Below are 26,289 nucleotides of genomic sequence, written 5' to 3'. Positions count from 1 at the left end.
CACACTGGTTCCTAAAGAAATATAAAATCATTACATCTTCTGGTGACTTATTTTAAGTGTTACAAAATACCACAGCAGTAATCCTGAGTCATAGGACTAGTTTGTTTCTAGAATAGTCTGGGGTAAACATACTGGGAGGACACCAGCACCTGGGCAGGGTTCTGTGGATGGCATGGCCTAATGAGGTCACCATTCAAAATAGCAGATTACCACAATGGCATGCATTTACCTTCAAATACTTATGCTCCTTTCTCCTGAAAGATTGGCCTATCTTCAAAATTAGTTACTCTTTTGCAAACACAGATGGGAGATTTAAGGAGGTGTTTGGAAGGAGAGAAGCCTCAGGAGTGTTGGGATAGAAAAGAGAGGTGAGCCAGATTTTATCAACGATTACCACCTATGGATAATCTACCTGCCTGCAGGCAAGCTCAGTTGTGCCTGACTCTCTGCAACCCCATGGCCTGTAGCCGGACAGGCTCCTCTTGTCCATGGAACTTTCCATTCAGGAATACTGGAGTGGGTGGCCATTTCCTCCTCCAGGGGGTCTTCCCAACCCAGGGATCAAACACCACGTCTCTTGCATCTCCTGCACGGGCAGGCAGGTTCTTTACCACTGGCGCCACCTATAAATGAAAACGGACTGTACTTCTCTAATTGCTTATAATCCTAACTCTGAACTTCAACTTACAAACTACTGTGACAAAGTTTGTGGAGTCCTTCTTTCCTTTTTTTTTTTTTTGAGGGTAGGGAAAGGAAAGGAAGCATTTTGTCATGAAAACCACCAGCCCATCCCTACAAATGCAAACATATATCCCACTTCTCTTAATATAGCACACGGGCTTTAGTTTTAGCACAGAGAGTGTAGGGAGGATTTTCTTTCCCAGTTGTGTTTATTTATAATACGGGTGTGGAGTAAAATATCAGATCACAACAGGTTATATACTTCCATGCAAGCCTTTCCTTTCTGCCCAGAGCTATTTCTACTTTCGTTCTTAACCTCAAATGTAAAAAGTGTATCTTGTCAAATTGTGATGAATTGTTGCCTGCGTGGTGAAGAACTTGCTAACTAGAAGTAACTCCAGTCTTCCCGAAGTGCATCCTTCATGTAACAGAGTGAATCGACTCTTTGTACACGTGCAACCTTGAAAAAAATGAAAGGGAGGGGGCTCAGCAACACAGCTGGATTATTCCCTCAAAGGCTTGAACATACTTTTAGAAACATTTTTAAATGAAATTTGGCTCTCAAAAAAAAATGAAATGGTATAGTTTGATGCAGAAGTCGTCTAAAAATAGGCGTTTGGTAAAAAAGCTTTCTGCCCGTAACACTAGGGCTGTGTGCTTCTGTGTTTGTGTAGACTTGCCTGTGCGCTCTACTGCATGGGCAAAAAATGGTAACTTAGGCTCAAAAAACATTTTTTTTAATTAAAAAAAAAAAAAAGGCCTTTGGGAAAGTTCTTCCACGAAACCTAAAATCTTAATGTGTGTTGAAATGCTTTCCAGAACTTATACACATAGTAAATCATCATTTTGTTTCATAAATCTGAAACTTCAGAAAGTAGGCAAAATGTAATCAAAATGAATCTGACCTTTTACGTCTAGAATAAAAGCATTTAAAAATATTTTGTGAAACCATAATATGCATTTTCTTGCACTTCCTGACTGTCTTGTGCTTTGGATCTAACTCTGATTTCTGGATTTTCCCTTGCTGTTTTCTTCCTACCTACCTAGAGTCTTTCTTTGTGGTGGGATGGTACTTTTGTTTTAAGGAAAGGAGGTAAGCACCAAGGTAAACACTTGTGTTGCCATAATAGTATGAGGTGAGTGAGTGAAGAGGCATTTCCAGTGTAATTTTAACTATCATGAACTTAACTTGTCAGTTACTTTGGCCTATATCATTAAATTACAAAAATAAGTATTTCATGTGATCTTGTTAGCATATTTCTTACAAACAAAATACACAAATAACTAAAGAGCAAAAGGTGGAGGGGTTATGGATATACTACTGTAGGTATCATTACCATTTGACTGGGAACTCTACTTGCCTCACAGAAAGAATAGACCATGATGTCCCATTAAGTGCCTCCCCAGTTTACTTAGTCCTGTATCTGTGAATCAACCTTCGTCCTGAAATAACGTCTAGAATTTCATCACCAGAAGCAACTGTAAATGTGTCTCTTAGATTTAACTCTTCACTTTCACAATCTGGAAAACATAAATAAACTGCACTTATTTATCCTCAAACTATTAGGCAATAACTATTCAACCCATTAAGGTAAAAGACTGGGAATAAAATGAAATTATTATTAATTTCAATTAATAACAATTATATATAATTGTTAATTATTATTAACAGGTCTGGATTCCTAACAAGTAAGAAGGTAAATGAAACTTTGAGGTAGTTTCAACACGTGATGTTGAACCCTCTCTCTTACTGATTAGAAAAAAAAAAAAAATTGGTGATGGAAGCCAGTCGGTTTCTACCCAATACTCTGTAATGACCTCTATGGGAAATGAAAAATCTGAAAAAGAGGGGATGTATGTATAACTGATTGACTGCTGTACAGCAGGAACTAACACAACATTGTAAATCACTTATCCTACAATAAAAATTAAAACGAAACAAAAAAGAAGTGGGTTCATTAAGACATGAACGAAAATTATAATTTCCTATTACTTGATCTATGGGCTTTTCTGGTGGCTCAGATGGTAAAAAATTTGCCTACAATGCAGGAGACCTGGATTTGATCCCTGAGTTGGAAGATCCCGTGGAGGAGGGCATGGAAACCCACTCCAGTATTCTTGCTGGAGAATCCCCATGGACAGAGGAGCCTGGCAGGCTATAGTCCATGTGGTCAATAACATTTGTGTATTAGAAATACTGACACACTTTGTTGCCTTCCCCATAGATACTGGTCAGTATGTTGATCCAGGTATAAGAAATCTTTCACCTACTTTGTAGGTTCTACAAAGTAAGACATGGTTTGAATATAGACCACTTCAGTTCAGTTCAGTCACTCAGTCGTGTCTCACTCTTTGTGACCCCATGAATCGCAGCACACCAGGCCTCCCTGTCCATCACCAACTCCCGGAGTTCACTCAGACTCACGTCCATCGAGTTGGTGATGCCATCCAGCCATCTCATCCTCTGTCGTCCCCTTCTCCTCCTGCCCCCAATCCCTCCCAGCATCAGAGTCTTTTCCAATGAGTCAACTCTTCACATGAGGTGGCCAAAGTACTGGAGTTTCAGCTTTAGTATCAGTCCTTCTAAAGAAATCCCAGGGCTGATCTCCTTTAGAATGGACTGGTTGCATCTCCTTGCAGTCCAAGGGACTCTCAAGAGTCTTCTCCAACACCACAGTTCAAAAGCATCAATTCTTCAGCGCTCAGCCTTCTTCACAGTCCAACTCTTGCATCCATACATGACTACTGGAAAAACCATAGCCTTGACTAGACAGACCTTTGTTGGCAAAGTAATGTCTCTGCTTTTGAATATGCTGTCTAGGTTGGTCATAACTTTCCTTCCAAGGAGTAAGCGTCTTTTAATTTCATGGCTGCAGTCACCATCTGCAGTGATTTTGGAGCCCCCCCAAAATAAAGTCTGACTCTGTTTCCACTGTTTCCCCATCTATTTGCCATGAAGTGATGGGACCAGATGCCATGATCTTTGTTTTCTGAATGATGACCTTTAAGCCAACTTTTTCACTCTCCTCTTTCTCTCTCATCAAGAGGTTTTTTAGTTCCTCTTCACTTTCTGCCATAAGGGTGGTGTCATCTGCATATCTGAAGTTATTGATATTTCTCCCAGCAATCTTAATTCCAGCTTGTGCTTCTTCCAGCCCAGCGTTTCTCATGATGTACTCTGCATATAAGTTAAATAAGCAGGGTGACAATATACAGCCTTGACATACCCCTTTTCCTATTTGGAACCAGTCTGTTGTTCCATGTCCAATTCTAACTGTTGCTTCCTGACCTGCATACAGATTTCTCAGGAGGCAGGTCAGATGATCTAGTATTCCCATCTCTTTCAGAATTTTCCACAGTTTATTGTGATCCACACAGTCAAAGGCTTTGGCATAGTCAAGAAAGCAGAAATAGATGTTTCTCTGGAACTCTCTTGCTTTTTCCATGATCCAGCGGATGTTGGCAATTTGATCTCTGGTTCCTTTGCCTTTTCTAAAACCAGCTTGAACATCTGGAAGTTCATGGTTCACATATTGCTGAAGCCTGGCTTGGAGAATTTTGAGCATTACTTTACTAGCGTGTAAGATGAGTGCAATTGTGTGGTAGTTTGAGCATTCTTTGGCATTGCCTTTCTCTGGGATTGGAATGAAAACTGATCTTTTCCAGTCCTGTGCCACTGCTGAGTTTTCCAAATTTGCTGGCATATTGAGTGTAGCACTTTCACAGCATCATCTTCCAGGATTTGAAATAGCTCAATTGGAATTCCATCACCTCCACTACTTTGTTCATAGTGATGCTTTTTAAGGCCCACTTGACTTCACATTTCAGGATGTCTAGGTGAGTGACCACACCATCATGATTATCTTGGTCGTGAAGATCTTTTTTGTACAGTTCTTCCGTGTATTCTTGCCACCTCTTCTTAACGTCTTCTGCTTCTGTTAGGTCCATACCATTTCTGTCCTTCATTGTACCCATCTTTGCATGAAATGTTCCCTTGGTATCTCTAATTTTCTTGAAGAGATCTGTAGTCTTTCCTATTCTATTGTTTTCCTCTATTTCTTTGCACTGATCACTGAGGAAGGCTTTCTTATCTCTCCTTGCTATTCTTTGGAACTCTGCATTCAGATGCTTATATCTTTCCTTTGCCTTTTGCTTCTCTTCTTTTCACAGCTATTTGTAAGGCCTCCACAGACAGCCATTTTACTTTTTTGCATTTCCTTTCTACGGAGGTGATCTTGATCCCTGTCTTCTGTGCAATGTCATGAACCTCCGTCCATAGTTCATCAGGCACTCTATCTATCAGATCTAGTCCCTTAAATCTATTTTTACTTCCACTGTATAATCATAAGGGATTTGATTTGAATATAGACCAGCCAAATAAAATTCTTCTTTTGCTTTGGGAAACGTACTTCTGAGACATCTGATAGTACATATAATTTTAATAATTGCTCATACGCATACTTAAGGTCACAGAAAGTTCTGATATTCAAAACATACTGATAGTTATACTGACCCAAACAGGCAAAGCGGTCAATAACAAATAGTTCATGGCAGTAATGCCTCAAATCTCTCTAATCAGGAGAACAGAGGCAGTTCCCCAGTGACAGTTTTTTACGCAACAAAGAGAATTATGTCTTCAATTCTCTTACCAAAATGGGGGAAGGCCAACTCATTGTCAAATATATTTTAAAAAGCCATTTTTATTTATGAGCAAAACCTTCCCTTTAATAACACAGGGGGAAAATGTGTCCAAATAGAGGCATTAAAACAAAAATCTACAAAGAAACAGGAGTGAGCACACATTGGGAGAAAATCTTGACAATATTACCCTCAAAAGTCACATGGAAGAGTGCTCTAGTGAAGACAAAAGCAGTACAAAATGATATCTCAGTAAGCAATGCCCGTGGGCAACAGCGCAAGGTGTGATGACAGAAGAAAGATAGAACAGCATGCGAGGGTGTTCGGGGAGCAGAACGAAGCCAGCACTCATAAAAGGCTTCAGAGAAAGCAAATGGGAGACTTTCTAAAGAAACAGGAAAAGCAAAAACAAGCTCTTATAATTTGTTACTCCTTCTAATTCTAATGAAAATGTCTTTCTGCAGACACTTCATTTAAAAAAAAGTCTTTCTGTAGAGAAGAGGTGTATCTGAAGCAGAGCTGGAAGAAGAGAAGGAAGATGAAATAAATTATGACTGGGGAAAAAAGACTTAGTAAATATGGGGTGGCCTCTGACTTGACTCCTCACAAAGCCTCTTTTAAATGGCTGGGGACAACGTGATGCTAATTAATACAACATGACAAATAATTAGAAAGATATCAGATTCCAAAACCAAACTAACACGAAGTGAAACAAAAGTCAGGGTCAATACCAACCCAGCAAATTGACCGTATCTTAGGTGGATGTCCTTTCTCAACTTCAAGAGCCGATTATAAAGCAACCAGGGGCTTTCCTGGTGGTCCAGTGGTTATAAAGGTGCCTTGCAATGCAGGGGACACATGTTCAATCCACGGTCGGGGAAGATCCTACATGCCGCGGACCAGCCAAGCCCGGATGCCGCAACTACTGAAGCTAAGCTCCAGAGCCCAGGCACCACAAAGAAGAGGAGCCCCCGCGGGCCGCGACTAGAGAAAGCCCGTGCACAACAGTCAAGACCCGGCACAGCCAAAGATAAAGAAATAATGTATCTTTAAAAACTAACATATTTTAAAAATAAGGAAAGCTGGTGAATCGCTTCAGCATTGGCTCAGTCCGTTCTTTTCTACATAGCTCACATTTCTCGAATAACGTAACATGATGAACTACCTATGTACTCAGTGGAGGATGTGGAGAGCTAGATTCAGGGCAGCTTGCACACAGGACAGCTGAGCTACTAGTTTAAAATGAACGGGCTTTTAATAACCGTTTGCAGAATTAATAGAAACAGGGCCCCTTGATTAAGGGATACTCTTGATTAAGGGATTCGTAATAATGAACCAGGGCTTTGTCTTCCTTCCCTGGACCATACACGGTAGGGTCTTCCCTAAGATGTCCCATTTTCTTGGGTTGCTGAGGGACTTGGGAAGTCCTGAAGCACCAGGAGATGCTGGATCTGGGAACAGGGGCGCTGGCTGCAGAAATCTGGAGGACTGTCATCTAGAGCAGGGAGGGAGTGCTGACCAGCCCAGCATAAGCGATTGTCATTGAAATCACTTGTTGATCACCTTTAGGAGTAGGGCGCTGCGACTGATTAAATGCCCACTTTTCTAAATCCAGTTTTGTATACTTGTTTCTGGGCTTCCCCGGTGGCTCAGTGGTAAAGAATCTACCTATTAATGAAGGAGAAATGAGTTTGACCCCTGGGTCAGGAAGATTCCCTTGACAGGGAAATGGCAACCCACGCCAGTATCCTTGCCTGGGAAATCCCATGGATAGAGGAGCCTGGCGGGCTATAGTCCATAGGGTCGCAGGAGAGTTGGGGATGACTTAGTGACTAAACAACATACTTGTTTCTACTTTTGTAAGAAAGAGGAACAACAATTACCAGTAATCTATTCAAAAGAGAAATCTCCAAGGTCTGACCTTCTGGGAATTCAGCTCCAGTCTTCTCCATTTATCAGCACTTGAATTGACAATCTCTGATAAGGACAACTTAATGCTTGACCATCAGTATAAATTGTTACTTTCAGTCTTTTGTTTATGTAACCACAAAAGCACACAATGTTTTTGTTCTCATTGCTTACTTCACAGATCTATTTAATCCATTTTTTTAAATTAAAAGACGTCTTAGTGATGGGCAGAAAAAATAAATCAGTACAATGTGTAATACAACTTTTTCTTATAAAGCTATCCATACACACACACATACACACATATATATATCATATGGGTCAAATTACTAAATGGGATAGAATTTTTAGAAATTGGATTTTTTCTGATTAATAAGCACATTAGCTAGTTTTAGAGTATTAATTTTACTGTACTTGTATCAATTTGAAAGTGAAAGTAAAAGGGTTATTCACTCAAGTCGTGCCCAACTCTTTGCAACACCATGGACTGTAGTCCACCACACTCCTCTGTCCATGGAATTCTCCAGGCAAGAATATTGGCATGGGTTACCATTTCCTTCTCCAGGGGATTATCTCACCTGTAGTTCTACATAACATGAAGCATACAGAGCATGTGAATACTCATAGCTAAGGGCATATAAATGCCCTTTTAACCTGCAATCAATATACCCTATGGTAAGCTACTTCTTGCCATTTAAATCAGAGTTAATAACAAAAATGTTTCTCGTCGCTTTCAAAATAGATGGGGAAAAAATAGAAACTGTGGCAGATTTTACTTTCTTGGGCTCCAAAATCACTGCAGATGGTGACCGCAGTCGTGAAATTAAAAGCTGCTTGCTCCTTGGAAGTTATGGCAAAGCTATGGCAAACCTAGACAGTATATTAAAAAGCAAAGATATTGCTTTGCTGACAAAGGTCCGTCTAGTCAAAGCTATGGTTTTTCCAGTAGTCATGTATGTTGGATGTGAGAGTTGGACCATAAAGAAGGCTAGGCGCCGAAGAATTGATGCTTTCAAAATGTGCTAGAGAAGACTCTCAAGAGTCCCTTAGACAGCAAGGAGAGCAAACCAATCCATCCTAAAGGAAACCAACTCTGAATATTCATTGGAAGGAATTCATTGCTAAAGCTGAAGCTCCAATACCTTGGCCACCTGATGCAAATAGCCAACTCACTCATCAGGAAAACATGCTGATGCTGGGAAAGATTAAGGGCAGGAGGAGAAGGGGGCAGCAGAGGATGAGATGGTTGGATGGCATCATTGACTCAACAGATGTTAGTTTGAGCAAACTCTGGAAGACGGTGAAGGACAGGGAAGCCTGGCATGCTGAAGTCCATAGAGTCACAAAGACTTGGACACGATTGAGGGACAGCAATATGTCTTTCTAGGAACACAGGTTTAGCATAAAACAAGGTAAATTTGTAGCAGGAAAATGACATGCCCATAGTAGGCATGTTAAGGCAGAACTGATTATATTGGTTTTTCCTGGCTGTGAAATGTCTCTGCTCGGAAATACAGGTATTGGAGCTCTTTGTCCATCTCTTCCCACCCAGCCCGTCACAGTCTCTTCACACACCCTCAGCAAAAGGATGTAAAAACAGGGAGACATAGGCGGCTGCCCTTCTCTGAAACATCGCCTACTCTGGCCAGTTTCGAAACTGGACTTCAGGGTCTGGAGCACCAGGGCCAAGCATCAGTGCTCCTGGAAAGGGAAAAACCCACTCACTGAAAATTCCATTCCTCCACGTTCACACAGATTGTCAACCCAGCTACCCGGTTGTGTTCCGTCGCTGAGCCAGCTGCTGGGCCGAGGGACCTGACCAGCTCCCCACCTCCACCCCCGGAGGGCAGACCCCGCGCCGGCAGACCCGAGCCCAGCTTGGAGGCGGAGGGGTCCCCTACCTTGGCTCCGCGCATCCTTCCCCCGGGCGGGTCCCGGCTCCCGCCGCGCGGGCACTGGCCGCGAGGCCGCCGCCGCCGCCGCCGCCCCGTGACTTTGCCGGAATGCAGGCAGCTGCCGACTTGGCCAGCATCTCCAGTTTTCCTATCAGAAGCATAAATCGTCCACAGCAATTGGCCAGGCGCCCGCACCAGCTCCCATCCCAGCCTTGGAATCCTCTCCCTTGCAGCCCGAGCCTGCAGCCTGAGAAGGGAATGAGCTGGGCTGGTGGAGCCACTGAGCAGAAAACCTGCGACAGGTTTGGTGGTCCTGGGGACCCCCACCTGGGGGCGCGGGCTGCAGCCCCCGCGGCTGAAAAGGCCGGGGTCTGCCGTCCCCTGCCGGCCGCTGTCGGTCGGTGTTCGCTTCTGTTTGGCTCTGAAGTGTTTTCCGGCTGAGTAGAGAGCTTCAAAGGCCCGGCTGAAAAGAAAGGTTGTTTGCGCTTCTGTGGCTTGGAGTGAAGTCTGAACTGCGTCAGAGCTATTGCCCCCGAGGCTCTTGGATCGCCCAAGGGGAGGCAGTTTCGGTGTTTCTGGAAACTCCAAGCTCTTGCAGGAAGCCAACGTTCCACATTTAACCATGTAACATAATCTGTTTTATCTCCTATGGCTTGCCTGTCTCTCCAAATAAGCAAGACTCTGCAGAACCGGGCTCAAAAAGGAGCTTTGAGAAGAAGAAAGTCTTCAATGGCCTGAGTCCTTGCCTGCCTAGTGTTGATTGCAACAAAAGCTGACCCCTTTAAAGGCCTTTATAGATCAATAATGACGAGAGACCAGAAAGAGAAGCTTTCATTCAATTTCATTTATTGGAGCACCAACACACCCTCTGCTGGTTTGGGGGACATCCAAGGGAAACGCAATGTGCAGTGCGTGTCCTGGAGTTTACCCTCTGCTTGGCGATGTTCATTCTAAAAACAGAAAGCAAACAGAACTCTGCACAATTAAGCAGCAAGCTCAGTACAAGAAACTGAAATGTGCAAACCCAGGCAGATGGCCTCTGGGCAGCACCGCAGAGATAAGCAGCACCCTGGCGCCCCCACCTCCCACCCCACCCGGCCCAGGCAACACATTTCTGCTCTTTCTACCAGCACTTGGCTTGGCCTCAGTGCTGGGACTTCCAGGGTGATCACAGTTCCACAAAAGCAGTAGGTGCTCAATAAATGCTCATTCTGAGCGTTGGAGTGAATGACTATGGCAATGATAGGAAACTGGAGGGCTGGAGGGCTGAAGGGCTTGGCCCTGGCATTCGATACCCCATCCAGCCTCACCAGTTGTGTGACCCTGGGTCAGTTAACTGAACCTCTCCTTCTGTGTCAATAAAATGTGAATGATAACACATTCCTCTTAGGGTCAGGAGGAGGAGTAAATGAAATAATCCATGTACAGTGCTAGGGGCCCCCCTGGGGGGAGTCAGTGGTAAAGAACCTGCCTGCCAATGCAGGAGATGCTGGTTCAAACCCTGGGCCAGGAAGATCCCCTGAGAAGGAAAAGCAACCCGCTCCAGTATCCTTGCCTGGGAAATCCCATGGACAGAGGAGCCTGGTGGGCTGTAGTGTATGGGGTTGCAAAGAATTTGACGCACTGAGCAACTGAGCATGCAGAGGGCCTCCCATGCAACCATTTCTCAATCCAGGGAAGCTAATACCATTGTTGCCGCCACTGCTGTTGCTTCTTCCAGAAGAAGTCTGCAAGGCAGTCGTTAAAAGCAGTCACTTGGGACACAGACACTTAGGATTCTTTCTGTTGGCATAACTTTGGGCAGGTGAGTTTCAATGTCCTGACCTGTAAGATGGTAATAATAATAATAAAGGAAAAGCTGCTAATCACAGCACGATTTACTGTACTTCATTCATCGTGGTGTTTGTGCTCAGAAGAGAGCGGACAAGTCCACAGTAAATGGTAGTTGGAGGTAAAAAATTGCTCCTAAGGTAATAATGTCTGTCTCTTATTTCACTTGTCCACTCACTTGCCCATCGGCGGATCAGTTCTTAGTGAACTGCCCGCCCATGTCTGAACCCGGTGCTTCCTTCCCAAGGAAGGCGTGACTGACGGCAGCCCTTGGTTTCAGACAATGTCTGATGTGCAGTAATTTCCACAGAAGGGCCCGCAGGACTTCTCATGGGATTACTGCTAATAATTTGGCCTGGGCAGGTGGAAAGGTGTCTTGAGGATCCAAATGCAATAACCCTTTAGCTCCCATAGTTATTCAGATGGTGGGACTTGGTTTTGTATAGTAGGTCAAATAAAGCTGAATGATGTTTGCAGTAATCCCTCACTCCACGGGCGAAAGGGGAGGACTCTGGAAGGAACCGGGGTACAGAGCCCCGCAGGGGGCTTGCAGTGACATATAGGGTAGCTGTCCCTTGCCCATGGAGCCTTTCCAAACTATCAACTGTCGTTTAGTTGCTAAGTCATCTTCGACTCTTTTGTGACCCCATGGACAGTAGCTTGATAGCCTCCTCGGTCCATGAGATTTCCCAGGCAAGAATATTGGAGTGAGTTGAAGAAGCCATTTCCTTCTTCAGGGAGTCTTCTGGACCCAGGGATCAAACCCTCATTTCTTGCTTAGCAGGTGGATTCTTTACTATCGAGTCCCCAGGGAAGCCCATGCAAATAAGTTCATTTTAAAAAAGAAAGAAAGAAAGAAAAAACGGATCACCGAAGAGTTGACAGTGTGTTTTGTGTCATCTTTTCAGAAATCCCACGTGAAACATAAGAATGAAATGTCACCAACCCCATGGGCCTCAGGAGGGAGCCATCCTGCGTGATCATTACCTGAGCCTTGTCCTATTACCGCTCTCACACTTAGTCAGGGCATAATTCACGCATTTCCAGGCAAAGTTTATATACTTGTCTCCCATCTTCTGCCTAAACTCGCCAGACATCAAACAAACAACTTCTTTATGAGACTTGAACCCAAAATCAATATATCCATCCCACTCATTGAACTAGGAGGTTTCGCAGATGGTTTCAGATGGTAAAGAGTCCACCGAGTCTCAACCTAGCAGACTTCTTTTTCTCTCGCTAATGTGATACAATACATGGATTTGAAAGGCATCAAGCTAGAAGAAAGTCCTGGGAAGTATTCCAAATCTTACAGCTCATACATAAAAGTAATTTGATGGTGGCCTCCCTAAATTTTACAACAATCCTTAAAAGCTGTCTTTCATTACCAATAATGAGTTATGAACTTGAAAGCTTTAAATCTAAAAATGCTCGAGAAAGAACGAATGACTTTTCTATTCTCTCATAAAATGTGATGTTACAAAACCATTGTTAAATGGAGATTCAGTCAAAGAACAAACATGCTGGGGCAAAAGTATTACAGAGGTGGCTCAGGAATTTGTTAAATAAAATACGCTATTTTCCTGTGTGCTGTGCTCAGTCACCCAGTCATGTCCAACTCTTTGCAACCCCATGGACTGTAGCCCACCAGGCTCCTCTGTCTGTGGAATTTTTCAGGCAAGAATACTGGAGTGGGTTGCCATTGCCTCCTCCAGGGGATCTTCCTGACCCAGGGATTGAACCTATGTCCTCTGCACCTCCTGGATTGGCAGGCAGATTATCAGTGTGCCACTTGGGGTTTGTATATATTTAGTGAGAGTGGTGGGCAGAGTGGATTTTGTTTGGAGCCTTGGCCATTGAGATTTGGCTGCATAAGGTGTTGTGACCCATATGTTCTCACCTGCTGGGACACACGAGTACATCTCACTTGAATTCTCAGAAGCATCTGTCACTGCTGACCACTCCCACCGTCAACAGAGTCTCACTCTCCTTGGTTTCTCAGCACCCCACCATTAGTGTTCTCCAGCTGACTGTTCATCCCCTCAAAAGACTTCCCTTGAGCGCTCCCTCGCACCATACACAAAAATAAACTCAAAATGGCTTAACGACTTAAACATAAGACCTGACACCGTAAAACTCCTAGAAGAGAACATGGGGCAAACTTTCTCTGACATAGGTCACAGCAATGTTTTCTTAGGTCAGCCTCCCAAGGCAAAGGAAGCAAAAGCCAAAGTAAGCAAATAGGACCTAATTAAACTTAACAGCTTTTGCACAGCAAAGTAAACCATAAACACAATGAAAAGATAACCTACAGATTGGGAGAAAATACTTGCAATTTCCAAAACATACAAGCAGCTCATACAATTCAATACCAACGACAGCAACAAAGAGAAACAAACAAAAAAAGACCCAATCAAAAAATGGGCAGAAGACCTAAATAGACATTTTCTCCAAAGAAGACATACAGATGGCCAATAGGCATATGAAAAGATGCTCAATATCACTAATTATTAGAGAAATACAGGTCAAAACTACAAAGAGGAACCACCTTACATGGGTCAAAACAGCCTTTCTCAAAAAATTCTACAAACAATAAATGCTGGAGAGGGTGTGGAGAAAAGGGAACCCTATTGCATTGCTGAGGAAATGTAAATTCTCCAGCCACAGTGGAGAACAGTATTTTATTCCTATCTTTCTCCTTAAAAATAAATTTTAAAGAAGGGTTTCCTTAAAAAAAAAAAAGGAATAAAATTGCTATATGACCCAGCAATCCCACTATTGCATGTATACTGGGATAAAATTCTAATTCAAAAAGATACTTGCATCTCTATGTTCATAGCAGCACTGTTTACAATAGCCGGGATACGGAAGCAACCCAGAAGTCTATCAACAGCTGAATGGATAAAGATGTGGAAAATACCTTGTTCCATCCCAGGTCCTCTTTTCTTCTCCTGGGGTGACCTAATCCACTTCCCTTGTTTCAGTGTTATATACTCGATTCTGTATCTCTAGCCCACACCGCTTCCCTGGGCAAACATTTCCTGCAAAAAGCCAGGTAGTAAATATTTTATGGGCCTCTGGCCAACATACAGCTTCAGTCGCATCTACTCATTGTCATGCACTTGCAGCCAGTGGCCGGTAGTAAATGAACAGGCTGGGCTGTGCGCCCGTAAAATTTTATTTAGAAAACCAGGAGGCTGCCCCATGGCCTACGGTTTGCCAAAGCTTGCCCTAGACCCAAATATCCAATTGCCTTCTGGGCGACTGCAATGGGGGACTTTCATAAGCTCCCAGAGGTAACGTGTTTCCAAGCAAGCTCATCTCATTCTTCGCTGGGTTCCTTCTCAACCAAGACATCCCTCTCTACCAAGATAGACACCCTGGCACCAGCCTTGATTTCAGCCCCCAGATCCGATCAGTCACAAAACCTTGTCCATGCTACTCTCTAGCCACCTCCCTGATCCCATGCCCTTTCTGTTTCACCAGTGTCTGCTTTCCGACTTTGCTGGTCTGTCACCTTCTTCCTTTCTGGGCTTCCCTTGAGACTGAGCTGGTAAAGAATCCGCCTGCAATGCTGGAGACTCCTGGGTTGGGAAGATTCGCTGGAGAATGATAGGCTACCCACTCCAGTATTCTTGGGCTCCCTTGTGGCTCAGATGGTAAAGAATTAGCCTGCAAGGCAGGAGACCTGGTTCGATCCCTGGGTTGGGACGATCCCCTGGAGAAAGGAAGGGCTACCCACTTCAGTATTCTGGCCCGGAGAATTCCATGGACTGTAAAGTTTACGGGGTGGCAAAGAGTCAGACACCACTGAGCGACTCTCACTTTCAGTTTCCTTCCTTCTCTGCTCACAACACTTGAGGCAGGAGGATGAGGCCACTCCTCCACTTTAAGACCCTTCGAGGGTCCCTGTCGTTCTTGCTGGGGTGTAGATGCGGTTCCGGCTCGTATCCATCATTTCTGATTTCCAGCCTGAAGGACTTTGCATCTCTTGGATGGGACCCTTGCCTCTGAGACTTTGCCCGTTCATTTTCTCTGCTCAGAACAGGCCTCTCCTGTTTCTCACCCCTCCTGCTCATCCTCTAGAGTCGGGGTCGCTTCCCCGGGAACCGGGGTCTCGCTCCTCCCGCCGAACGTCCTTCCCGCTGCGGGCCCGCCTTGCAGTCCGAGCCACGGACGCGCACCGCCCCCTCCCGGTCAGGTGGGGAATCGCAGGGGGCCGGGAGGGTTTCCCCGTGTTCCGGGCGCTTCGCACCGCGCCGGCCTCCCTGCAGACCCTGCAGCGGCGAGGAGTCAAGGCCGCGGCCCAGATTAGGGCTCTTCGAAACTCTGCCCCCCCCCAACTTCCTACCCCCCCGCCTCCCATCTCCACGCGTCCCTCGGGGACCTTTCGGGGCGCCTCCACCGCAGGGTGGGTCTGGCGGGGATGCGCAGATGGGGAGGGGGCTGGTTTCTGGGGTCCAGGCGAGCTGCTGGGGCCTCTGTTGGCGGATGGTTCACCTGCGTGCAGAGATGATGCTCTCCCTGAGCCCCGGGCGGCCAGAGCCGGCCTGAGCGCCTACGGCTTGGCTTGCAGGGCGACGTGTGCGTGGGGGGCGGCTGTTGAGCCAGAGATATCAATGAGGCTTGAATAATGTCTGGGCTGGAGGCAGGGCGCGTGGAGGCAGGGAGAGGGCCTGTCATCTGACTCACCCTTCTTGTGAGCCCACAGAAATCAGTCAAAGGTGGGGTTAGGCGCCCCAGTTTAGAAATTCTGTAAGTTGGGATTCTCCCCTGGGCAAGGTTCTGTACTCTGGGAGTTCTCTAATATTATGGAAGCATCTACATCATCCTCGGTCCTCTTAAGTATATATCCAAATATGTACTGACATGTTCAAATATGTACATATATATACAGATACATACACACATGTCCAAATGTATACACACATACCCAAATATGTCCAGATATGCCCCAATACATAACACATATCCAAATACGTACACACATGTCCAAATATGTACACACGTCCAAATATATACACACATACCCAAATATGTCCAGATATGTCCAAATACATAACACATAGCCAAATATGTACACACATGTCCAAACATGTACACACATGTCCAAATATATACACACATATCCAAATATGAGAGATTTCCCAGATGGCTCAGAGGGTAAAGAATCTGCCTGCAATGCAGAAGGCACGGAGACACAGGTTCAATTCCTGGGTGGGAAGATCCCCTGGAGAAGGAGGTAGCAATCCTCTCCAGTACTTCTTTTCTGAAAAATCCCATGGACAGGGGAGCCCAGGGGCTACGGTCTATGCAGTCGCAAAGAGTTGGACATGACTGAGTGACTAAGCACATGATAGCCAAATATATACATATCTATCCAAATACATACACACATATCCAAATAATGGACATATGTCCAAATGTATACACATATACCAAATACAAATACATGTATCTAAACATATAGATGTATCTCTAAGTATACCAAAATATATACATATATTTAAATATATAAAATATAGACATAAACATTTTTATCTTTTGCTTTGAAATAATTATAAACGCACAAGAAGTTACAAAAATATTACTGAGAGATCCAGCATAACCATCACCAGCCACCCAGTCTCCCCCAGAGGTAACATCTTCTTAACTCTAGTTTATTATCAATACCAGGAATTACCTGGTATTGATAGTCCACAGAAGTTGCTCAGATTTCACCAGCTTTTATGCACACTCATTTTTTTTTTCTTAAAAGATTTTAATGTTTTTGGCATGTCTTGTCTCTTCAAATACTGTGAAAAGGGACTTTTGTCATAATTATCTTAGAGTTTTAGAGATGGAGAGGATGACCTGTTTTTTCTCTGCTTGCTTTGATCTTTGGGTGCCTCCCCTGCTGACTCAGAGTGGGTTGGTTAATTATCTGGGAGTTACTATCTTCTCTGTTGATATTTTTCACAAGCACATAACAAGTCTAGTGAGGAGATGTCCAGTGAAGACACTTGAAAAAAAAACAACAGATAAACATGTTGGTTTCCGTAAGGACAATCAATTAAGAAATACCACCTTGCTGACCACTGAATTTGCCACTCAGGTCTTGCTTAGAAAGTGCTCCTGGGCAGGTTACATTTTAACTCCCGTGCTTGCTGAGCAGCCCTGCTATCTCTTCACCAGGGCTCAAGGCTGATAAGCATCTCATTTCATGGTCCCAGAGACCGATGAACAAAAGCCAGCCAACAGGAGGAAAAGGTTGAATAAAGAAAGGACCCCCACCTTCAGATGAATGATAACATGATTCCTAGGTGATATAGCCTAATAAACTCGCACTGTGAAAGCATTCTGCAAATTGGCCTCAGATGCAAAAATAAACTTGCTATGAACCCTTGCAAGACCATCCGCAAGAAAAAGAAATGCAAAAAGGCAAAATGGTTGTCTGAGGAAGCCTTACAAATAGCTGTGAATAGAAGAGAAGTAAAAGGCAAAGGAGAAAAGGAAAGATATACCCATTTGAATGCACAGTTTCAAAGAATAGCAAGGAGAGTAAAACTTAGATCTTAGCATGATCTTAGTTTTCTGAATGTTGAGTAGTTTTAAGCCAATTTTTTACTTTCCTCTTCACTTTCATTAAGAGGCTCTTAATGCAATAGAAATAGAGGAAAACAACAGAATGGGAAAGACTAGAGATCTCTTCAAGAAAATTAGAGATACCAAGGGAACATTTCATGCAAAGATGGGCACAATAAAGGACAGAAATGGTATGGACCTAATAGAAGCAGAAGATATTAAGAAGAGGTGGCAAGAATACACGGAAGAACTGTACAAAACAGATCTTCATGACCCAGATAATCATGATGGTGTGATTACTCATCTAGAGCCAGACATCCTGGAATGCAAAGTCAAGTGGACCTTAGGAAGCATCACTACAAACAAAGCTAGTGGATGTGATGGAATTCCAGTTGAGCTATTTCAAATCCTGGAAGATGATGCTGTGAAAGTGCTACACTCAATATGCCAGCACGTTTGGAAAACTCAGCAGTGGCACAGGACTGGAAAAGGTCAGTTTTCATTCCAATCCCTAAGAAAGGCAATGCCAAAGAATGCTCAAACTACCGCACAATTGCACTCATCGTACATGCTAGCAAAGTAATGCTCAACATTCTCCAAGCAAGGCTTCAACGGTACATGAACCGTGAACTTCCAGATGTTTAAGCTGAATTTAGAAAAGGCAAAGGAACCAGAGATCAAATTGCCAACATCTGCTGGATCATGGAAAAAGCAAGAGAGTTCCAGAAAAACATCTATTTCTGCTTTCTTGACTATGCCAAAGCCTTTGACTGTGTGGATCACAATAAACTGTGGAAAATTCTGAAAGAGATGGGAATACCAGATCATCTGACCTGCCTCCTGAGAAATCTGTATGCAGGTCAGGAAGCAACAGTTAGAATTGGACATGGAACAACAGACTGGTTCCAAATAGGAAAAGGAGTACGTCAAGGCTGTATATTGTCACTCTGCTTATTTAACTTATATGCAGAGTACATCATGAGAAACACTGGGCTGGAAGAAGCACAAGCTGGAATCAAGATTGCTGGGAGAAATATCAATCACCTCAGATATGCAGATGACACCACCCTTATGGCAGAAAGCGAAGAAGAACTAAAGAGCCTCTCAATGAAAGTGAAAGAGGAAAGCAAAAAAGTTGGCTTAAAACTACTCAACATTTAGAAAACTAAGATCATGGCATCTGGTCCCATCACTTCATGGCAAATAGATGGGGAAACAATGGAAACAGAGACAGATTTCATTTTGGGGGCTCTAAAATCACTGCAGATGGTGACTGCAGCCATGAAATTAAAAGACACTTGCTCCTTGGAAGAAAAGTTATGACCAACCTAGATAGCATATTAAAGAGCAGAGACATTACTTTGTCAACAAAGGTCCATCTGGTCAAGGTTACGGTTTTTCCAGTAGTCATGTATGGATGTGAGAGTTGGACTATAAAGAAAGTTGAGCGCTGAAGAACTGATGCTTTTGACCTGGTGTTGGAGAAGACTCTTGAGAGTCCCTTGGACTGCAAGGAGATCCAACCAGTGCATCCTAAAGGAGTTCAGTCCTGAGTGTTCATTGGAAGGACTGATGCTGAAGCTGAAACTCCAATCCTTCGGCCACCTGATGCGAAGAACTGACTCATTTAAAAAGACCCTGATGCTGGGAAAGATTGAGGGCAGGAGGAGAAGGGGACAACAGAGGATGAGATGGTTGGATGGCATCACCGACTCAATGGACATGAGTTTGAGTAAACTCCAGGAGTTGGTGATGGACAGGGAGGCCTGGCGTGCTACAGTCCATGGGGTCGCAAAGAGTCGGACATGACTGAGCAACTGAACTGAACTGATGAACCCGCGCGATGATGAAGGCATGCTTTGAGCCCTTAATGAAAGTGAAAGACAGTGAAGTTGCTCAGTTGTATCTGACTCTTTGTGAGCCCGTGGGCTGTAGCCTCCGAGTGTCCTCCATCCATGGATTTTCCAGGCAAGATTACTGGAGTGGACTGCCAGTTCCTTCTCCAGGAGGTCTTCCTAACCCAGGGATTGAACTTGGGTCTCCCCCATTGCCGGCAGATTCTTTACCATCTGAGCCACCAGGGAATCCCTTCAGAGATGAATTAATTTTCTGCCATTTTGTTTTAAAATGACATGGTCTTCGGGGAGGGGAATGCAGAGATGTTCATGATAAAGAAATGACACGGTAGAGTAAGAATTAACATAACATTATAAATTAACTATATTTCTATAAGATATATTTTTAAACAATTTTTAAAAGAAATGAGCTGCCTTACAATGACAGTTCACAGATGGCAGAGCCTGGGCTGAGAGGAGCTGAGCCAGGGCTGGAGGAAGCTGGGGAGTCTGTGGAGAAAGGAGGCAGGTGCCCACATCAAGCCAGCAGCGTGAGGTCTGTGCCATCTCCCCTGGGCAGATGTCACTTGGCCACAACTTCCGCCCCAAGCAGGTGGATGCGGGTGAAAACAAAGGGGCTTCTAGCCAACTCCCCTTGTGAACTTGCTCTTTCCTTGTGTTCAAGGTACTTTCGAGGAATTCGTCACTTTAATGCCGGAAGGGGAGGAAGTAGCTAATTCTTCTCTTCCTATGAGAACCTGAGTGGATCTTGCTTGCAGGCCCCATGCTGGGCAGAGCCTGTCTCTTATTTGGTATCCTTAGTGCCCTCCTCCACCCCCACAAACACGCAAGTATAGCAGTGGTCTTCACACATCTTGGGTACAAAAGTTTCCTGGAGTTCCTTTAGGTGTAGACTGGGGAGGGTAGAGACTATGATTTGTAGAGAGATAGAGACCTTTTACACAATCCTAGAAGAACCTAGGTCTTCCCAGGTGGTGCTAGTGGTAAAGAACCTGCCTACCATTGCAGGAGACACAAGAGACATGGGTTCAATCCCCGGGTTGGGAAGATCCCCCGGAGGAGGGCATGGCAACCCTCTCTGGTATTCTTGCCTGGAGAATCGCATGGACAGAGGAGGCTGAAGGGTCCACAGGGTCTCAAAGAGTCAGACACAACTGAAGCGACTTAGTACAGAAGAATCTAACTCCTACTGTGTGGTCAGTACATACTTAATGAATTGAACTCCACGATAATAGACATCTCAGAATTTATTTGGCCTGCTACACTGTACTGAGATGATCTGTTTCTTTATCTCTTCCCTCAGCTTCTGCCATTCTTTCAAATAGAAAATGACTGATAGAGAGTTAATTGTGTTTATCGTCTTGGGCAAAAGCACGGTCCGGCTTTCCTTCCAGAGAGTCGGAGTGGGATTTCTACGCACAATCTAGGGGAGTGCTTCTCTTTGTGCCTGCCCTGTGCCTGTGAAGCTGAGCCCCGTGAGCCCCGTGGGGCCGAGCCGTAAGGGGAGCCTCCCTCCAACCACACCATCTACACCTAAGCAGCTCATGCCTCTTTCCTCTTCTTTTCCACTGCAGGGAATGAGGCCAGTAGCCACACTCCGCTTCATGTTTGCCCGTGTTCTTATGGAGCTGCTGTACTGTGAAGGTGATGAAGAATCCGTAGTCAGAAGGACACGGAGGGCAACCTTGTTCAGATAATAATGGTTGTAGAACCGAATGTATTCTTGCAGCTAACAAGAGTTGAAAGGAGGCAAAAAGCGTACCACCACCATCCGTAGCAGAAAAAAAGCAGGAAGTGGACATTTATGCCTTTCAATGGTGTTGGCTTCATCCCTTGTGAGCCAAGTGACCTTGGAAAGTTAAACTTGCTCAGCCTGTCGCCTTAAGTCGGGATGGTAGTAATATTGCTTGTGTTTGTATTATGATTTTTTTGTTTATTGTTGGCTGTGCCGGGTCTCTGCTGCTGTGCAGGTTTCTCTCTAGTTGCAGCTAGCGGGGTCTGCTCTCCAGGGGCAGCACATGGGTGTCATTGCCGTGGCTTCTCGTGTGCAGCACCAGCTCCAGGGCACGTGGCTTCAGGCGTTGCCGCTTCTGGGCTCTGGAGCACAGGCTCAGCAGTGGCACACGGGCTCAGTTGCTCTTAGTCCCACGGGCATGTGGGATCTTCCCGGACAGGGATCAAACCCACGTCTCCTGCATTGGCAGCTGTGTAACCAGGAAGGGTTAATTTCAAATTTACATTGGATCTGCTTCCATGCCTTTAACCCTTTTTTGTTATTGTAACCATACATAATGGCCTGCTTCAGGGAGATAACCTGAGCCACCCACCTGCAAAGGACTGTAAGGAATTGAGAGACAGAGGAAACGGATGAGAGGATGAGATGGTTGGATGGCATCAAGGACTCGATGGACAGGAGTTTGAGCAAGCTCCAGGAGCTGGTGATGGACAGGGAAGCCTGGTGTGCTGCAGTCCATGGGGTCACAAAGAGCCAGACACGACTGAGTAACTGAACTGAATCAAAGGAAGTAAAACGAACACATTCTCCTGCTTGAGGCTTGACATCCTAGGGGATATTTGCAGGGCTGAATAGACTTTCTGCTTTGCTTCCTCACCTCTCTGGAGGTGACTCATCATTTATGAATCCATCTTTTATGGATCTGGCAACCAGGCCCTGACAAGACGGCTATTTTGAGGCGCTAGCTTGCCATCTTCTCAGTCAGCCAGGCCCCCCGATTAAAGTCTTTCCTTGCCTCAGCCCCTCATCTCTCAGATTCACTGGCCTGTCATGCAGCTGGCAGAGTGAGCTTGGACTCAGGAACAGGTGGACTCCCAACCAGTGAGCCACCAGGGAAACCCCAGCACTGCTGCTTTGAAGTTTGAATGAAACTGTGCAGGAGGTCTGGCACAGAAAAGTTCTCAGCACATGGTAGCTATGGTTGTAAATAAAGCAAAAGAAGGAAGAGGGAAGGAGAGAAGAGTAAGTGGAAAAGATGGGCTGGGGGGTGCGTTGCGCAGGAAGGCAGAGCAGCCCGGGGCAGCCGGGGTGGGGGTGGGCAGTCTCCACCACTTCCCAGCATCTATTGTAGACTCCGCTGTCAACATTTTGTAAGATCCTCCCGTCCAGGTAATGTTTGAACCCTCAGAGCACAGAGGCAGTGGGCCTCTGGGAGAATGATTAACTCCATGTGATTATCTTGTCTGTGGGCGTGTTTCCTCTCCTGTAAGTCAATAACATCTTGGGACTGGGACACACTGTTTTTGGGACGCTGCTGGCCAGTCCCAAAATGGAACATAAGGAGGTGGTGTTCCTACTTCTCTTGTTTCTGAAATCAGGTAAGACTTATAGATTTTGTTTTTCATTTGAATCAATATTTTTTTTTCCTAGCAATATGTTAAAAATAAAGCCATCATAGTTTTATGGGCAACTTGCCGAATTTAGCTTTTGGTTCATCAGATTCCCAGTTCAACATCTACGATGGTGGAATTCTTCAAGAAATAAGGTTCGTTTCCCTTATGTGAATACTGGAGACAAGTGGACAGAGAAACTAATGAATGACGCTTTCAATATAAAAGATGGAGCCCAAGTGATAGTTATTTTAGTTGAAAAAAATAGCCCAGAGTGCTAACAACTCCAAAAGCTGTTGGTCTCTCTGCCTGGTTCTCAGTTTGGTTAAGCTAGACCATTTTTGTTAAGGTTTCATATTCTCTTGACTTTCAAATGTGAACAACGAAATCTCTCTGACCACAATCTTTGACCAGTGTGGCTGTGTGGACTTATTCCCTACATCTCAGCTTGCTTCTTAGGCTGGAGAAACCACAGGCATTGCTTAGTCAGGAGATGTACATACAGTAATTCAACAAATCTCTGTTGAGTGCCCGGGGTAGAGTGGTACTTTTTTATCCATCCATACCCATGTGTGTCCTTTAGCATCAACAGCTTATTTAGCTGATACAATGGGTATTGTAGTGGACTTATCCCCGTTTTATAAATGAGGAAAGCTGTAGTTAGGAAAATCACATTATTTGCCTATTGACCAAACTCCCAAAGCCAGGAAGTGAAGAAACCAGGACTTCAGTCAGGGCTTTCTGAGAAGGAATCCGATGGTTCTCACTTTTTCAACTTTGTTTAAAATCTTCTTTAAAATATTCTAAGCATGTCTTTGAGGCTCTTTTTTTGTGACAGTTTTATTGAGATATAATTCACATACTATATAATTCACACATTTGAAGCATGTGATCTAATGGGTCTCAGCATTTAGAGTTGCGCAACTATCACGGTACCTTTTAGAACATTTTTATTAACCCCAGTCTTTAAAATGGATGGCATCACCGACTCTGTGGACATGAGTTTGAGCAAGCTCCAGGAGTTGGTGATGGACAGGGAAGCCTGGCGTGCTGTTGTCCGTGGGGTCACAAAGAGTTGGACATCGCTGAGTGACTGAACTAAACTGAAACTTGAAAAATAAACATAAGGGATGATTCATGTTGATATATGGCAGAAACCAATACAATATTGTAAAGCAATTATCCTTCAATGAAAAAGAAATATATTTTAAAAAAGCAAACGCAAGAGCTCTATAAAATATATCCTATAAAGAAATTAGATCTTTTGAAGAGTTCTTTGAAAGTAGAGCAGGCCAGTATAAATAAAATCAAAACAAGAAATTTTCCGTTTTTATTATCCTTTAATTAATTTACCTTTAATTATGTTATTATGTTTCATAGCATATACCTGCTGAGACCTACCTTAGGAGCTGATATGACAAAGAAATTCCTTAAAAGGAATAAATTTTTTATTTCTAGGTTGAAAAGTTGAAAATCCCCATATTTTCTTTCTTTAATTCTAGGGCTCATTTGACAGTGGGTTGTAATACAGTTTATTTATTGACTAAGAAATATTAGAGAAATCTTTTCAGTAAGAAAGTTATTTTTATATCCTAGACTGAATGTAGATGTATATTGTGATTAAAACAAGTATAGTTTATCAATAATGTGGGTTTTTTAAAAAATCACAGTAGTATATGTATGTGCCCCCATGCTTGTGTGCTTGAAAGAAAAGACTTGGCTGTTTGTGAAATGCAAACTGCTTATCTGCCTCTCACTGAGAACAGCTGTAAAAGGAGATTTTTTCCCCCCTTTCCTATAAAGGTGGGATGATTTGAGAGAATAGCATTGAAACATGTATATACATGAAGCGGGGCACTCAAATCTTGTGCTCTGGGACAAGCCAGAGGGATAGGGTGGGAAGGGGGGAGAAGGGGGGCTCAGGATGGGGGAGGACACGTGTACCTGTGGCCGAGTCATGCTGATGTATGGCAAAACCCACCACAGCACTGTAATTATCTTCCAATTAAAATAGACTAATTTTAAAAAAAGAAAGGAAAAAAAAGTTACACCCTGATCTACAGAAATTACCGAAGCACAACTCTTTCTGTAAAGGAGGGTTCCGATGGGGAGAAAAATGCAGGATGAAGACCTGAGCGTAGGTCTAAACATGCATTTCTCTATAATCTTGATACATGTATTGAATGATTTTTGGTGTATTAAGCTACATCAGTCAACTCCTATTCAAGGGTGGAAGGATCCATCCTTCCAGTTTGGAGAATCTTAGGTTGAGGAAGGAAAAGCAGAGGCAGGGAGAGTGTGGGCTCTGGGAATGTCTTTGTCTCAGTCTGGGACAGCGCATCACCCCTGAGCAAGGCATGTGTCCAAGGTGGTCAGGGATACCCCTTCTGAGAAAGAGCATCTGGCCCCTGATGGTCCTTCCTACTGGATCATTTTCATCAGTATCCAAACATGCTCCTGAATGTCTCATCTTAAAAAATTTCCCAGAGGACCTAGAGATGATTGTACTAACTGAAGTAAGTCAGACAGAGAAAGACAGATATCATTTGATATCTCCTATATGCATAGTCTACAAAAAATGATGCAGATGAAGTGATTTGCAAAACAGATATAGACTCACAGACACAGAAAACAAACTTCCGGTTACCAAAGCAGAAAGAAGGTGGAGGTATAAATTAGGAGTCATGGATGAGAATATATAAAATATATGTTATATGTTGGGATATAACACCATGGAATTTTCCAGGCCAGAATACTAACCCAAGTCTCCCACATTGCAGGTGGATTCTTTACCAGCTGAGCCACAAGGGAAGCCCTATATTGGATATTATATATAAAATAGATAAATGGGGACCTACTGCTGTGGCTCAGGGAACAATACTCAATAGCTTGCAATAACCTATCATGGAAAAGAATCTAAAATAGAATATACATGTATAATTGAATCATTTTTCTGTACACCTGAAACGAACACAGCATTGTAAACCAACGATATTTTAATAAAAATATTAAAAATAAAAGTATTAAAACATTCCTGAGACTTCATATGGCCTCTAGGAGATGCTCCTTTCACAGCCAGGCTTCTGAAAAGACCTGTCCTCCCAAGACCTTCCCAGCATCTGTCCTGGTCACTCTTCAACGCACTCACTTGGGCTTTGGTCTCCACTCCGCCCCCTAAAATGGTCAAGGTTGCCAGGTTGCCTAATCCCATTAGGCAACTTTAGGAAACTGCCGTCTCCAGTGTATTAACCTCTTTTTAGCGCTGCATGCTTATGAGCATGGCTGATGTTCCATTCCGAAGGATGAAGGGGAGCTCCTCGAGGGGTGGAATAGAGCCGCAGCTGTCTCAGTGGCCATGTTGACCCAGGCTCACCGAGCTCTCTTTGCAGCCCTGTGGTGGGACCACGGTTGGGTACCCCCTGGCTACCCTCTGCAGTAGCCAAGGGCAGAGTGAGCTTCAGACAGACTTTGTGACTCAGATTCTGTCTCAGAAGAAAATTGAGACCATTGTTTGTACCAGACTCTCGTGCAGTTTCCTCAGAAATGCCAGATCATTGAGCCCCAAATGGTTTCTT

General features: G+C 44.1%; 2 protein-coding genes across 4 annotated transcripts in view; one reads left to right on the top strand and one right to left on the bottom strand.

Moving 5' to 3' along the window:
* MAP3K4 (mitogen-activated protein kinase kinase kinase 4) overlaps positions 1-9,274 on the bottom strand; it is a 146,565-nt gene extending 137,291 nt beyond the window's left edge. For all 3 annotated transcript variants that reach the window (XM_018053440.1, XM_018053441.1, XM_018053443.1), the window contains exon 1: positions 9,129-9,274. In XM_018053440.1, coding sequence (XP_017908929.1) covers positions 9,129-9,259 — 131 coding nt within the window. In that variant the 5' untranslated portion in view covers positions 9,260-9,274. The remainder of the gene's footprint in view (positions 1-9,128) is intronic.
* Positions 22,595-26,289, top strand: part of PLG (plasminogen) — a 48,140-nt gene continuing 44,445 nt past the window's right edge. Inside the window, exon 1 of the mRNA XM_005684954.3 lies at positions 22,595-22,702. Coding sequence (XP_005685011.1) covers positions 22,654-22,702 — 49 coding nt within the window. The 5' untranslated portion in view covers positions 22,595-22,653. The remainder of the gene's footprint in view (positions 22,703-26,289) is intronic.

The sequence above is a fragment of the Capra hircus genome, chromosome 9, assembly GCF_001704415.2.
Source record: "Capra hircus breed San Clemente chromosome 9, ASM170441v1, whole genome shotgun sequence".
NCBI classification, from domain to species: domain Eukaryota; kingdom Metazoa; phylum Chordata; class Mammalia; order Artiodactyla; family Bovidae; genus Capra; species Capra hircus.
Note: the sequence above shows the minus strand (reverse complement) of the source record. Positions and strands in the feature narration are given on the sequence as shown.